At 44.5% G+C, this 16114-nt stretch overlaps 2 protein-coding genes across 3 annotated transcripts in view; one reads left to right on the top strand and one right to left on the bottom strand.

Annotated features, from left to right (window-relative positions):
* mmp9 (matrix metallopeptidase 9) overlaps positions 1 to 16114 on the bottom strand; it is a 278561-nt gene that overhangs the window by 36580 nt on the left and 225867 nt on the right. The gene's annotated exons all lie outside the window — the stretch shown is intronic.
* On the top strand, positions 3115 to 15685 carry fez1 (fasciculation and elongation protein zeta 1 (zygin I)). 2 transcript variants are annotated; one of them, XM_049017731.1, is made up of 10 exons: positions 3115 to 3467; positions 6842 to 7179; positions 9468 to 9519; positions 11391 to 11477; positions 12270 to 12435; positions 12834 to 13108; positions 13898 to 13978; positions 14265 to 14340; positions 14514 to 14579; positions 14825 to 15685. In XM_049017731.1, exons 2-10 carry the CDS (start codon positions 6854 to 6856, stop codon positions 14839 to 14841), a joined length of 1146 nt encoding a protein of 381 aa, XP_048873688.1. In that variant the 5' UTR covers positions 3115 to 3467; positions 6842 to 6853; the 3' UTR covers positions 14842 to 15685. The 2 variants fall into 2 exon arrangements, with proteins under 2 accessions (XP_048873688.1, XP_048873686.1); XM_049017729.1 differs by having other exon boundaries at positions 9420 to 9519.

Genomic DNA, 16114 nt, shown 5'->3' with positions numbered 1-16114 from the left:
AGTTTGATTCTGAAAAAATATTGATCAACATTCATTCTATCATTAAATGAACAAAGAGTTTGTTTCCACAGTTTGAAAGCTACAATTTAAAAAAGAAATATGAGCTACCACAGACAGATTTAGTGAATAAAAAGCAAAACCTTTCAAAACCTTACCTAGACATTAAAAACAACACTGATGAACACAACATTGAACATTCTAAATATGAAATTACATTTTCAGTGTGAACCGATGTTATCTAAGTAAAAGCCTCACCTAGAGCATGCCGGCGTATCTATGCCCAAAGTGAAAAATGCATCACATGGGAAAAGATTCCCCCACCCTAAGGGTCAAAGGTCAAGCAGGAGGAAAAGCAACCCCTTCCAGAATGGTGGATATATTCTCAAGTAACAGATAAAAAATATATAGCATGATGAAGGATGGCATATCACACTCACATCATACTCTGTAGGCTTGCAGTGGCTTTGTTGCTTGTGCCATTTGACACAGAACTGGGGGTGGGGGTGGGGGTCCCAGCACTGAACTCTGATCTATTCCCCCGGAGAAGGCCGCACTCTAAACACAGTGTGTACAGGATGATGTGCTCCACAGGGCCTCTCACTAGTGACGTCTCTTCCCCAGGGTGACATCACATTCCCAGCAGCTCCTTTGCCGGAGTGTCTGCCAGGCCCAGTGCCCAAGCTCAGCAAAAAAATTCCCCAGTTAGGAATCAGAGAGGGTTTCTCCTGCCTCTTAACCTGCTCAGAACAGAACACGCTCACAATAGGTCTGCAGCTAGCTTACGTACAAACAGCAGTTTCATTATAATGGTGATGTTTCCTATCTTTTGAAATATACAGTGTATAACATAAGGCACTTTCCCACCAAACTTCACAAAGTTCCAGGTTCCAGGTTCTGAGTTTCTGAGCCGTTTCGACTGGGAACTCTTGTAGTTCGAAGAACATAAGAAATTTACAAACGAGAGGATGCCATTCGGCCCATCAAGCTCACTTGGGGGGAATAGATCAGAGTTGTTAAAATCTAGCTCTGATTTAAAGGAACGAAGGGTTTTAGCCAGTGCTACACTAGCAGGAAGACTATTCCATACTCTAACTACACGCTGTGTAAAGAAGTGCTTCCTTAAATTCATTTTAAAATGTTCTCCCACTAATTTCCACTTATGGCCACGAATTCTAGTATTTAAACTAATATTTAAATAGCCATCTGGCTGAACAGCATCCAGACCTGTTAGAATCTTATGTACCTGGATCATGTCCCCCATTAGTCTCCTTTGCATGAGGCTAAACAGATTCAGCTCAGCTAACCTCTCCTCATAAGATATTCGTCTAAGACCAGCAATCATTCTCGTAGCTCTAGTGCACCCTTTCCAAGGCAGTAATGTCCTTCTTAAGGTATGGTGACCAAACCTGCACACAATATTTTAGGTGGGGTCTTATTAAGGAATTATATAATCGTAGTATTACTTCCCTTGACTTAAACTCCACACACCTAGAGATGTAACCTAACATTCTATTGGCTTTTTTATTGCTTCCCCACACTGACGAGAGTGAGACATGGAAGCATCAACATACACACCGAGGTCTTTCTCATAATCAGCTACCTTTATTTCAGTGGAACCCATAAAATATCTGTACTTTATATTTCTGCTCCCTGCTTGGATTACCTTACATTTATCTATGTTAAATTTCATCTCCCAAGTATCAGCCCAGTCGCTAATTAAATCAAGATACTGTTGTAGCATCTACGTTGCTAGATCAGTATCTGTTACACCATCCACCTTGGTGTCGTTTGCAAATTTAACCAGTTTACTGTACGTATTGGTGTCAATATCATTAATGTAAACTGGGAACAGTAGTGGTCCTAAAATTGAACCCTGTGGTACCCCACTATGAACATTGTGACATTGTGCCTCTAATAACTACTTGCTGCTTCCTGTCTGTTAACCAGTTTTTGATCCAAGCTGCTACAGTTCCTAAGCTCCACTCGCCCCACTGAGTGGAAAGTACAGAGTCAACACATACCTGTACTAATGATATATATATATATATATATATATATATATATATATATATATATATATATATATATATATATATATATATATATATATATATATATATATATATATGCTGTACTGCTGGGAAAAGCATTTAGATAAAAAAGACAAGGCTGCTACTGGCTAATGAAAATGGGGTGATTGCCTCACTGCTCTGAAGGCACACACGTGATATCCAGCCTTGCTGTCTTGCTGATCCTTTCAATCCTGCACGTTGAATAATGAGTTGGCCAGATCCAACCAGCCACACGGGCCTGCTGCTGTGAGAGCTGTCCTCGCACCGCGCGTAACGGAGGCGCTAAGCAGCCGCACGGGCCCCATACACAGACTACAGAAGGGTGCGTTTGCGCGTAAAGCATTCTGACAGCACTCCCCGCGTCTCCGCCATGCCGCTATATATACCAGTGCTGGCTTTTAACAGCCCACTCATCTCCATTGCAGATTAACCCCAGCCAGGGATTAGCGGCAATGCAGGGACCAGCCGAGCCAAAGCGGGAACAACGCAGTGTGATATGGGGGGGGGGGGACACAGTGACACAGGAGGGCAGCGATGACTCAAACATCTCCTTCACCCGCACTCCTTATCCTCAATTGTTCTGGTCCGGCAGAGCTTCAGTCGCCTTTCTGACCCGCCACAACCCTCATATCCCTATTCCCCACAAACCCCACATGCATATTTAATAATGACACCCCCCCCCCCCTTCCACATTGAGGTGGGTTTTGAATCTCAATCATGGCCCAACTAAGGTGGTCCTATTCAATTATGCTGGTTTGCTTTTCACATATACAGTTAATTATGTACCCAGTCCAAATTATTCCTAGTATCAGAAACATTGGCATTATGGATGATGGTCAGACAGCCTGAACCAGGAAGGATAATAGTGTCATCGGGGGGTCACGTCGACGGGGAACGGCCGCGAGAATCCACGGTGAGCCTCTCTCACATCCACAGCCCCGCCACTCATTAATACTGAGGGGATTGGGGGCTGGGTGGGGCGGGGGGGGGGGAGGAGGCGGGGAGATGGGGGACGTAGGGAGGGGGGAGGGGGGAGGGGGATAATTCAGTCAGTTGCCGTAGGGATGCGCGCAAGCTCTCTAGCTAAGTAGAGCTGCTGCCTATCGATTCAAAAACAACAAGCACCGGCCCTGCGAGCTAAGAGACGGAGACGGAGACGGAGAGCGTGCAGCCAAGCAGCAGGGGCGACTGTGGGGGGGGGCGCAGAGAAACAGCTCCGCCATTGTCTCTCCTCACCCTAGTGGCTCAGCGGACAGGGGATGCCCGTGACTGCCGCCGTTTCACCAGCGCTGGGATTTGCAGCAGATGAGGGTGGCATAGCCTACATCTCCGTCGCCTAGGAGGTCCTCCATACCCGCCGCCACAGAACCCGAGGACTCCTTCGTTCATTTGCAGGTAATAGGTTCAGGCACCATCTCCATCCCCGAGGAACCTTTTTTTTTTTTTTTTAATCATTTTGTCTCCTCATTTTACCTTGTTTCTCTCTATACATACTCAGATCTCTCTCCTGTTACTCATCTCTGACTTAAACCATCTCTGGTTTTCTCTATCTTTCCGTTTGCCGGTAGCGAGGTAAAACCGTTTTATTTGGTGTCTTCTGTCTCCAGTGAAAGCCGGCTTCCATGTTTGAAAACATACTGCTTTCAGTGTTTCCAGGCGGCAGCCTTGAATGTCAGAATTAGCATTTGATAATTACGTTACTTCAGCGTGATGTCATTCCCGGGGACTTAGCGCTTATAGCACTGGCCCTTCTGTTGCGTTCGACGTGGAATATATTGGGAACGAAAGGTCGCTGGACATTGCTGGTACATTCTGTAGCCCCCCTGTCATGTGGTTTGTTTTGCACCTTGGTCATGTGCGCCGTTTTTTTTTCCAACGCGCTTGATCGATGTGAATGAAACATCACACAAATGCATGAATTTACAATACTGGTTTTCACCTATAATTAATTTAATTAGCATTTATTCATCCTAACAAAGCATATGTCTTTTAGCAATTAAAAAATTGCAACACGTGACAGCTATTGTAATGTCTTTGCATCAAGATATGTGGATGCAATCAGAGATGTAATTCAGACTCCATTTTCTACACTAATTATTTGTACTTTCTGCCAAACGTGGTCAATTCTGTGACCCACGGCGATCTTATCAGTGTCTTTGTTTTGAACGGTTGGTGTGCAGAAGGGATTGGGTCCAGGGAAAGACAAAAAACCTTGTTCCCTGAGATGCCGGGTGACAAACGCACACGCATACACAAGCGCACAGAGACACACAAACCCTCCTTTCTCACTCCACTTACTTTCTCCACACTTTCACGCCTTCGAGAAATAATGAGAGGTGACGAGACCGTCTCACCACTGTCTCGGACAATCCCTGCTTCTGTTTTTACACACGACGTACGCTGACGCTCTGGACGCTGTGTGCTCAGGATTAGGGCTGTTCGCTGTATGGGACTTCATGAGGAAAAACAAACAAGAATGACGTTATTTGTATCAGTGGCTCTCAAATGGCTTAGCCTCTCAAGACCTACATATTTCCTTGATCATTAAGTCAAACCCAAATTTGAAAATTTTTTAACCAAATTTATTGAACAAAAAAATAGCACAGTAATAGTAAATAGACTATTGTGTAGTAGCAGTAACACAATCCTTTGTGCACCGTGGAAAAAAAAATGGCATCAGAAAAAAAAATTTAAATCATTTTTTTTTTATTACACACTCTGGGGTGCAATGAAAATAGCCCCAAGACCCACGTTTGGGCTATAGCTCGCCAATTGAAATGATTTATAACATCATTTTATAAATGGCATCTCAAATGGCTTCCAAAGCCACTTCCTGCAGAAGAAAAAAAATCTGCTAATTATTTAATATTGAATTAAAATATCTGTTTTTATTGTGAGTGACAAGCATCTCAGAGCAGGGCCTGTTACTTTGTGCTTGGGGATACCACTTGCTCTTTCAGCATTTCCCAGAACATGCATCATGCATTTGGTGCTATTGTCCCATCAGGCTTGGTGGGGGCCCATCTCACCAAATACATGTGGGGACCTGGAGGAAGTCAGACAAGTGCCACCTGCCTTTGATTAAGTGAGTCTCTGCTGAGTAATGAGGCAGCAAGGAGGGGTCTGCTTTCCAATGCATTTTCTCTCCATTCCTTTTGCCAGGCCAGATAAGCATCTAAAACGTTCTTTGTTGTTCATGCAGCCCAAGAGAGTCCTGTAGTGCTGTCTATAATAATACCAGAAAAAAATATTATATGGTTTAGATTAATAATAATGTTAAAATAATAAGATGGGCTTTACATTTACAACTGGTCTGACGCGGCCCTGATTTGAAGATATAAAATATATGAGTTAGCAAAGACAGGTTAGCAAAAATGGTGATGTATTTCAGATATATAACAGGCAAATCATAGAAATATATCTTTGTATATATACAAGAATCTGTCTTGTTTTACAAGAAGGTATGACACACACACACACACATCCATTTTCTGTAACTGCTTGTCCTATTCAGGGTTGCAGACCTATGGGCAATCTTGCATCTCCAATTAACTTCAGCATGTTTTTGGACTGTGGGGGAGGAACCAGAGTACTCAGAGGAAACCCCATGATGACACGGGGAGAACATGCACACGTCCAGTCAGCAGAAACCTAAAACACGTGGAGCCATGCTAGAAACTCAAACTCTGCTCTCAGATGTGTAAGGCAAGAGAGCTGACCACATTCATATTTTATATAAATATTAAATTCCATTTAAGTGTTTTTGTTTAAATGTACATACAGTTGCTTTGCAATGGATTGGCATCCCATCAAATCCTAGCCTTGTGCCTGTGATCCTGACTGGATGGATGGATGGATGGATGGATGGATGGATGGATGGATGGATGGATGTAAACATCTCGTGTAAAATATTGATAACAGTATTGATTAATAGCCATAATAAACAGCTCTGAATATCACTGCACACTGTATTGTGACTAATCTTAACAGGGATTATGTTACTGATTGGCTGGATTGTGGATTTTTTTTTCATTTAACAATGTTACAACATGTAGTTGACATTTTATCCCTGTCCCCACCTCGATTCTTCTTAAAATACATGTTGAACGCTCTTCCAAACTGATATCTATCTATACACAATGCATGTTGCATGGCGTTGTGCACCAACTGGTAGAACAGAATGTCCTTCAGTGTTGCCAAGGCAAGTTTTGAGCTCACTTTAATTTGAAGCTTTCTCCTTAGTGGCAGGACAAGGGTAACAGGCCATGGTAGCCTAAGGGCTATGCTTTCAACTGCCCTGGCTTTGGCATATATAATTTCTGGGGTTTATTCATAACCCTGATTCCGGGGTCCTTTGCTTCATCAGCAAAATCCTCACTGTATGCATTTCTGAATTTGATCTTGCCCTTCCAAAGCACTTTTGCATTTCCTACAGAACAATGTATCTCCATCTTTTGACTCTGTCTTTGCATGTTTTTTCAAGAGCTTGGCTTGGTTTAGAAAAAAAAAAAACGGTTAAACAGAAAATTAATTAATGTGCTTCTCAAGTGAATGCATTTTAATACTGCAAATACAACTCTAATTCATCTTACTGTTTTACTGGTCTCTAGAGGTGCAGATACCAAATGTTATAAATAGCTGATGGAATACTGAAATGATTTATGTTTTTTTTTTATTTTTGCCAGTTACAGTTGCCGGGAACATGTAAAACCTTCCCACCATTGAAAGGTCTTTGATCCCTCCCCTTATGATGTCTGCTCTTATTTCAGGACTCTCTCTTTATGTTAAGCTGTGACAACTACAAAATGGAGGCTCCACTTGTATGTCTGGATGAGGAGTTCGAAGACCTGAGGCCTTGCAGACACGAAGAGGTGGAACAGGCACCTCGACGTCCCTTCGGGACCGTGCCCCTGGTCCGGGAAGACTTCTCAGAGCTAGAGAACTTCTCTGAGATGATGAGCTTCAAGTCTATGGAAGACCTGGTCAACGAGTTTGACGAGAAACTCAACGTGTGCTTCCACAACTACAACACCAAGACCGAGGGATTGGCCCCCGTGCGCAACCACTCCCACACAGAGGAGGACGAGGAACGTCTGCAGGACGAAGAGTGAGTGCACTGTGCCGGCAGCCTTCCTACCTCTTTACATTAGAAGTGTCGCTAAATGTTTTTAGCATATCCATACTCTGATGTGCTTAACACATCTCTGTGGGTCCTACTACTGTTCTGAGACATCTTGCCTTTGATTCTGGGCAAGGTGCACCTTTTCAATTTTTATAATAGAGAAACGTGAGATTTTTCTGCATTGTTTCTTCGAGGGCGGACTGTATTTCCACATTCCCAAATCCCAGCTGACTCAGTTGTGAGATTCCAAGGTTAATTCTGGCCTTGAGGGTGATCATGTGACAGGCGCACGGCCCACCGAGCCATCCGCCACCTGTATGGATCCGCCTTACAGCTGACTTCCTTTTGCTAAGAGAGAGTCATTTCTCTTGTTTTCACGCACGGTTCGCCTGCTCCAGTCCGCCCGTGCCTTCCGCTACCAGCAAACAGTTGATTTGCCAGGGGCCAGAAGGCAGGAATGGTGTCTAAAAATAACCTCACTTGTTACAGAAACAGATCAGCCCTATCTCATCCTTTCGTAGCAAAATTAGTCAATATTAAATATTGAAATCCAAACAAAAATAAGCACTGTTGCATAATAATGTAGAATGTCCATAAAACTTATAAGAAAGTCCATAACCATAGAATGCAGTAATATGTTATATTACAGTATATACAGTCGGGTTGATAAAAACAGGATTTTTAAATTAATTTAAAAAGCCTAAAAAGGAAGACAGGGTCGCAATTTATCTCTCTTTATAAGAATAACTCTTTTTTTCCATAGTGGAAAAAATACCATGGAATACAATTAAACATGGTAATATATTTTTCTTGTGTTTGTTTGTTTATTTATAACAACACAACTACAAAATTCTTTAAACAATATCTGACAGGGTTGATCCGTGGCTGAAATGGAATAAAGCAGGTTAATATATTTCTTTATCAGAATGTTGAAAAACGTTAAATTTTTGAAGTTGAAATGCAGTAGATTCCATATTCAAAATTTTATTTGTCACATTGTTATAATGGTACTCTGGTACAATAGTACACTGGTGCAGGGATACAGAAATGTGGCACTCTCCCGCAGCCGTGCAAAAAGCGAGTATACATAAGTAAAATTTAACTAATTAGGTAAAAATGGGAGGGGGCGGCGGTGAGAAGAATAAAAATAACAGATAAACAGAAAATAGTACAAGGCTATAAAATAAGACACTATATCGAGTGCATGAGGTGTTATTCTTCCTGAAAATCGCTGCTTTCCTGCCTCTGTGCAGCACGTTGCACCACCAAGCTTCTGCTTCCTGAAGGACCAGAGGCTCCGCTTGCATGCAAATGAGCCGACGGTGCGGACGGCTTGGCCTTCAAAAGGCACTTGTTCCCTGTAGTGCTGGCCAGTGCCACTTAGTGGCCTCAGGGCTCCAGTCGAAAGAGAGGGTACAGAAAGGAGGAGCTGACCTCCTTCCTGTGTCAAATTCCACACAGCAAGCAGCACGTTCCCACGAAAGACCCTGGCTGGTGTCTACATGTACAGGAAGCCCCCTTCCTCCAAAAAAGGAGGAATTGCTCCACATAGACAAAGACCATTTGGCTCTCAACAGCCATTGGCTCATCAAAGTTTTTAGACATGAGCCAATGGGATATGAAGTCTGTGAATTATTTATTTAGTGTTTCAAAAACATTACAGTTTACTATGAATGTGAATGCGTCACCCCACTGATGAAGAATTCTTGATATATAGCTGTACACCCCTAACCTAGAGGGGGAGCCCCAACCATCCACGTCCATTGTGGTTTTTTTTTTAAATAGTTTCTTTTTAAATCATCTTATGGCAGTTTTGAACAGTTGTGTGTCGGTGCTGTTTCTCGATTATTTGTATTTGCGCATGTCCAGTTAAGAATCCACACATGTTCCTTATTTATTGGATTTTTTTTCCCTATATATTCTGCTTTCTTTGCATTTATTTACCGTCATTTCTGTTGTCATTATTGACTCCTAGAGTAACAATACAAATAAAGTCAATAAGAAATTGTCACATCGTACCTTTGATGACAGTGACCCACAGCGGTGGTTGTCTAATTCCCTCATGGGCTCTGACATGACTGACAACGACGGGCGACAGCACTCTGGTCGACCCTTTAATTATAGTGAGAAATTATTACCGGGATTTGCCCCTTTAAGTCCTGCCGTCTGCACTGAGCAGCGGGATGCCACCGCGGGATAACATCTGACTGTCGTTCGCATCGCAGCGTGTGGGATGCTCTGACTGATAATTACCTGCCCTCGTCTGGCTCCAGCTGGGACGACCCCAACTCAGAGGGATTCAATGGAAACCTCTCCGATCAGGAGGTAACTGTGTCCGATCTGCCTCCACGCTCTCTTTTGCATTCTTGTATAAATATGATGGTAGGCTTTATTCTGTATAACCATGCACACATTTATTAATATATCTGACACTTTTATCCAGAACTTACAGTACAGGGTTGAAATTTTATGTGCGCTCCCTGGGAGCTTAAGTGTTTCCACTATTTTTGCCACTAAAGAACATCTGACCATTATCATGTATCATAATTCACTGAGATGAGACATACAGTGATCCTGGTGTAACTTGATGTTGATTGCATGATTGCAGCACTCGACCTATCACCGGGGGGGGGGGGGGGGGGGGTTCTTGTTAGTGCTGCCATTATGCCTGCAGGCTATAGCTGCAGTCCCCCCTCCCTGTCTTCTTTTCCAGTAGGATGACTGGGGGGGGGCAGGAGTATAGCCGCAGTGTACTGACTCCTCAGCACCACTCAGACATCCATCACCTGCCATTCTGCTCTCTCTCATCCTGCCTCTTTACTCCTCTCCTACCCACCCCACCCCCCCCCCCCCTCTCTGCTCTCACTCATTTGCAAGGTGGGCCCAGGCTTAGGGAAAGGCCTCGGAGCCTGAGAGCCAAAATGATTCTATTCAAGTCAAGTCAAGTAGGGCTTAATGTACAGTAACACAGCATACAGTAGCACAAAACAACATTCTAAGGGACCACTGTGCTAAATATATACATGTGGTGCGGAGGCAGACAGGAAAAGTGCAAAAAAAAATTTAAATTAACATTAACACACAACGTAAGCGTAAATAGTGTTGGGAAGTTTAAAACCCAAGCCAATGGTGGAAGCTGCAGACCTGCACGTAAATAGCACATCCTTCACGTATGTTGTGTATATTCTGAACAGAGGCTGAGAAGGACAAGCAGTGTCTGACAAAGATAAGCAGCATCACAAGGGAACACTGTAAGCACTCGTGATCTCTGCTTCCCCCTTTAGGAGTGAATTCATCGTGTAGGCAGGATAGACATCCTGTCTGATCAAATTTTACATTATTATATTGTGGTATTTTTTTAAGGCATAGAGAGATGTGTAATCGCATTGGCAGTTTCCTGGGAGGTTTTCTAAATATCTTGGAAAAAGACTCATTGAAAACCTCAACAAATCTACAGCTAATATATACAGAGGTTAAGCAGAACCTTAACCTTAACTATAGCTTGTTCTTCTTTTGTAATGTCACTTCCGTGACTTGCCAAGTGTCCGGTGCCCCAGTGTGGAAAAAGTGGCATGTAATTTTGTGCTCAGAAGGCAGCTCCTATCATGTCCCCCCAAGGGAGACGGGGGAGAGGAAGCTGGGTCTGTCTTTGAGAGAAGAAAAAAGCACAGTTACGTACTTGGAAAAAAGTAGGCCAGCGATGTTGGACAATCGGAATCAGCCATTACTGATGGAGCGTAACGGACGGCAATTCGCTGTTAAGGCACTCAGGCCTTTTTCCACATCAAGCCAAAGAACATCACTCTCAAGAGTTTAAGCGGAAACAACAGAGCACTGAAATAACAGAAAATATTTCATGAATTGGATAGAATTGTATCAACAATTTAATCTTCTGTATTCGCAGTTGTTTGTTTGTGCTGGAGATTGAACGTGCCAGTCACTACTGCAGTGTTGCACTACTGCACGCTGGGATCAGTAACGGAGGCGTACAGTGACCGGCGTGACAGAGAAACCGGCCCAAACTTTATAATAACCTTCTGAACGTGCTGGAAGCCTAAAGAGGCAGCGTCACCCTCCCATAACACTTGCACTACAAAGGGACGGAGAGCAGCAGGGAACTGTGGCCTGCAGAGACGACGGAGCGGCTGCAGAGCAGACAGACAGGCAGTCACTGACGGGTACGCTTTCCTTTCAAGATCCATGAGAAGGAGGAAGAGGAGATGAATGAGAAGAACGAGATGGCCAACTGCCTGAATGAGGAACCGCTGATTACAGCCGATCAGGTGACCGTCGGGAATTATATTCAATTCAGTAAATGTTTATATAGCGCCTTTCACCACAGAGTTGCCCTAAGACCCTTGACTAGAGCGTGTGACAAGATGGAAATTATGAATGCCAGAAGACAGTGGAGGTGAGGTGGGGAGTTATTAGTGTTAAATTGGCTAAATTGTTGTTTTGTGGCATGTTATGGATAGAATGCAGAAAAATGACGCAAACAGGCATGACATCATGGTCGTTTAGCATGTCTGCGGTACAGCTTTGGCGCCAGATGGATGGATACTAGGGCAGGCTATGTAAGCCACAGCCCGGCTGCCCGAGGACAGGAGGTTTGTGGAGCACTGTACTTTCCCTGCCCTTGAATGCTCTCAGACGAGGAGAATGTGTTACAGGCACCTGCTAGGGGGAGGTGAGGAAAGCAAAGATTAAAAATAACTAAGGCTCAAGGTGGAGGAGATGGAGCCAATCGATAAAGCAGTCCAAAGAAGTCACGAGGTTTGAAGTTGAGGTGAAATAATATCTCCATGGCTTCCTCCAATCAGCCACAGCTTTGGAAGGTGGTGAGGGTACAGGGAGGGAGTGGGGGCGGTGGTTGGCATTAGCAACAGGATTGTCGCTATATCTGTTTGTCCTTCAGCCCCAAACAGATGTGCGCTAATTAGTTTAAATAGTACGTTCTCATTAATTTTTATTAAAAACTTACCCCTCTCCTGTAAAGGTTCAGCCCCCCCTAAATCTCTAGTGACCCTCGTTGGTTGGCAATGGCTTTCAAAACCGGACCCGTCTGCCTTACACAGGTGATCGAGGAGATCGTGGAGATGATGGAGAATTCACCAGATCCAGGAGAGACGGAGGAGGAAGAGGAAGAGGAGACCGGAGACTCCTTGCCGCCCACCAACCCGTCCCTGCTGGAGGAGATTCGTGTGCTGTCCAAGGCCTCCAATAACAACTGCTCCTACGAAGGTACAGCATGCGTGCTTATCTCAGACAGGCAGTGGGGCCGCTGGATAAATCAATTATGGAAACTGGATGCGTTTCAGCTATTTTTGACAGAATTACGAGGTTCTTGAACTGGTAGAAGAATCCCTTGATCTCTCTAACATGCTGGGACAGGAAGATGTGTCTGACGCTGTGTTGAGTGTGTCAAGTCAAGTCACTTTATTGTCATTTCACACACATAAAATGGAACCAGTAAGCTAGAAGAAAGAAGAGTTTGAACAATAAATACTAGATAATAAATACTGGATAAAAAAAACACAACAAAATACAACAAAAATACAAGCAAACAGTAGATGCAAGACAGCACATATAGAAAGTGTGTAAAATGCAAAATGTGCCCCTTTGCATGCACGTGTGTGCAGGCCTGCGGCTAATGCCCAGCTCGGCACTCCTGGAGCTGCTGTGCCGCATGGAGGCCGCCATCCGCGAGTACTCCGAGGAGCTGGTGACGCAGCTGGCCCGCCGCGACGAGCTCGAGTTCGAGAAGGAGGTGAAGAACAGCTTCATCACGGCACTGATGGAGGTGCAGAACCGGCAGAAGGAACAGCGGGACGTGGGCAAGCGGAGACGCCGCGAGAAGGGCTCCACTACGCAGGGGGCGGCCCGTGCGGAAAAGTCCGGATCCATGCCTGTCAAGGTGCTGCAAGAGATTAAGGGGGCATGGGCTGGGTTTGAGTACAACTTAAAGAACTAAATGAAATGATACATTATTTGCCATTTGCAGAAGTACAGCTTCACTGGAATGTGTCTTTTCATACAGTAGACCTCATCAAGCTCTCCTTTGATACATACACATTAATATATGTATAGACGTACACAACTGAGAGTGAAACTTGGTGTATGAGCGCAGTGTCAGCTATTTATTGGGCATTCCTGGAACATAAGGGCTGTGCTTAAGATCCAAACGGGACTTATGGCCATTTTGCCAAGGAGGGGATTGAAACCAGCAACCTTCTCATCATAAACACAGAGGCCTAACTTGCTGAGTCACACTCCACCGCCCAAACTAAAAGGCTCGATCTCTGGAGGACGAGACGCTGCCTGGGTGAAGAGCTTTGATAGGGTTATGTGCCATGAGCAGGGAGCGGAGGCAGCAGTAGTAATGGTCCATTAACCTTGAGCTGCACTTATGGGTAAAGCTAGGAGGCGTGGGAGCGATCCTTCCCACAGCTCGAAGGGGATTCCAGTAACAGGGCTTCCTGGCTGGAGCTGGTCCTCGGCTCCTCAAATCCGCAGTTCAAATTCCCGTTTGCATCCGTCCTTCTCCAGGCTGCAAAAGGCACTCCTTGAATCCACCATGATCTCTCTTCTTGACCTATGGCGCCCCCTGTCTGTAGCACCGGTGGTAACACACGGGAGATGGAAGCTGTGTATGATTGAGGTTTCAAACCCCAAACTGACTTGCCTCTTCCCTCCACTGCTGCAGCGGTTCAGTATGGAGGGGCTGTCCAATATCCTCCAGACGGGCATCCGGCAGACATTCGGGAACTCAGGGACAGACAAACAGGTAAACAAACCTTGCTGCGTCTCGAAGACCCATGACTGCATGTCCTGTTATGCCCAGAAGCAACACAAGGGGGCAACACATTCACACATTACAGTTTTTTTTCAATCAATGCTCAGTGTAGTAAAGAAATGTTAAATTATGCTGCTCTTACCCATAACACGCTAAACGTGAGCCTCACCTCTGACCCACATGCGGTGCTTGTATTCCTTCTTTGGTGGCTTTTTCTGGTTGCTTCCTGTTGTCTTTGCCGTATTTACGCACAGCAATCCCTTCATGTCTTTTGTAGTATTTAAACACAGTGATACCGTATGAGAAGAACGGCTCCCCTCCTACGGTAGAGGACCTTCAGATGCTGACGAAGAGTAAGTCCATAACTGCGGTCCTCGTTGCCGATCCACACGTACATCTAATCCGAGTTAAATGAGGAGACATATTCCATTTCATGACATTTGTTGTAGTCATTTTGCCCACATGTAAAAGATCCTCCCCTGTCCTTTCAGTCAGTCTGTCACCTTCCTGTCCCTCTGTCTCGCAGTTCTTTATGCGATGAAGGAAGACAGCGAGAAGGTGCCAACACTGCTGACTGACTACATTTTGAAAGGTAACACCTCCGCAGTGGGCCACTCCCCCCCAGGGGCGTGGCCACAGGGGCACTTGCCCCAACTGAAAGCTGATTGGCCACCGGAGTGCCCCCTCCACTTTCACTCACCGATTTGAAACATATCATTGGCAAATTATATGGTTGGGCCCTTCATAAGAATTATGCCACCCCTACCTTAAAACCTGCTAGAGTCACCCCTAGCTGGGTGGTCATCATCCTTGATGTCTTGCATTGTTTCTTTTCAGTACTGTGTCCCACCTAAAAAAATGCACGAGGCCCAGTGCCAGCGAGGCTCTGCCAGGGGGCCACCCACCTCGAGTCCAAGCTGCATGAGACCCCAACCATTAATAACGATGGACCATGGCATCTAATCATTGTATCTTATCCATCACAAGCCCCAAATAAACCTCTGCCTTTGCTGAGATCACCTGGTCTTTCCTGCACCTTTACAAAACCCAGGATTTGAGATGGTGCTCCCCCCTTACCCGTCCCCATCTATAAGATGTCTATGTAGCTATTCCAGACCGGATTCCACACGGTACATCAGGAACCGTCAACGGCCAAAAGCACGCACACATGTACTTAGACGGGTCATTTTAAAACCCAATACGTATCGTGCATGGTATCCAGCACGCTCGCATTTGCCTATTGGCTACCCAGCTCAGATGCAAATCAAGGATCTGCCACATCATTGGTTGTAACACACTAGCACGGCATCTCAGTCTAAAGAAAACTGAGAGATAACGTTACAGCTTCATGTTTGAAGGAGGTTAGCCGCCTGATCTTCATTTCGCTTTACTGGCAAGCCCGTGCACTTTGAACACAGCTCTCACATGCAACTCAGAGGGCAGGTAGATCAGGTTTTCGAAATCTGTCGCCCCAGTGCAAGCTGGAACAACACGTGTCCAGTGCCACTCTACACAAACACTGATACAACGTTTTCAAAGACCTCAGGGTTTCGTCAACACAACGATATCTAGCCATCTCCCATCTTCGATAACCCATGTAATTTATCGCATATCATTAACGTAACTGTCATATGCATCTATCTCTTGATTAAAATGAGCGATTTTTTCATTAATGAAATAAAGATGTGTTCCCTGTGATACTGTTCAAGACTTTTTTGTCCCTTATCCGTGTTCTTCCTGCGTTAACCATTTGACCACAATGGCGCTAAGTGGTTATTGAAAATGATTATGAATTACCTTCAAAAATGCTGTTACCGTTGGCTGCTTTCATAGGAGGGGTGTTCTTGAATAGTAAAGGTAAAAGTCTTTGCTCAGTCATATATTTGACTTTATTTTTTCTCATATCACACACAAACTCTTGAAAATGTCATCTGGAAATATGCTCTACTAGAACTCAGGTATAAAGGCCTTAGGAATGCCTGCCCACTACATTATTTTAACCTAGGACATCACAGTACATGGATAATTAACTCTTGAAGTGCAATATCAGGTAAACTTGCTAGATGGCAGTGTTATCCTTACTTACGTCAGTATTACATACGTCACAAAGCGGTTGTCATGAAAATC

This window comes from Brienomyrus brachyistius, chromosome 6, assembly GCF_023856365.1.
Source record: "Brienomyrus brachyistius isolate T26 chromosome 6, BBRACH_0.4, whole genome shotgun sequence".
Taxonomy (NCBI): domain Eukaryota; kingdom Metazoa; phylum Chordata; class Actinopteri; order Osteoglossiformes; family Mormyridae; genus Brienomyrus; species Brienomyrus brachyistius.
This window is presented reverse-complemented; position numbering and strand designations above follow the sequence as displayed.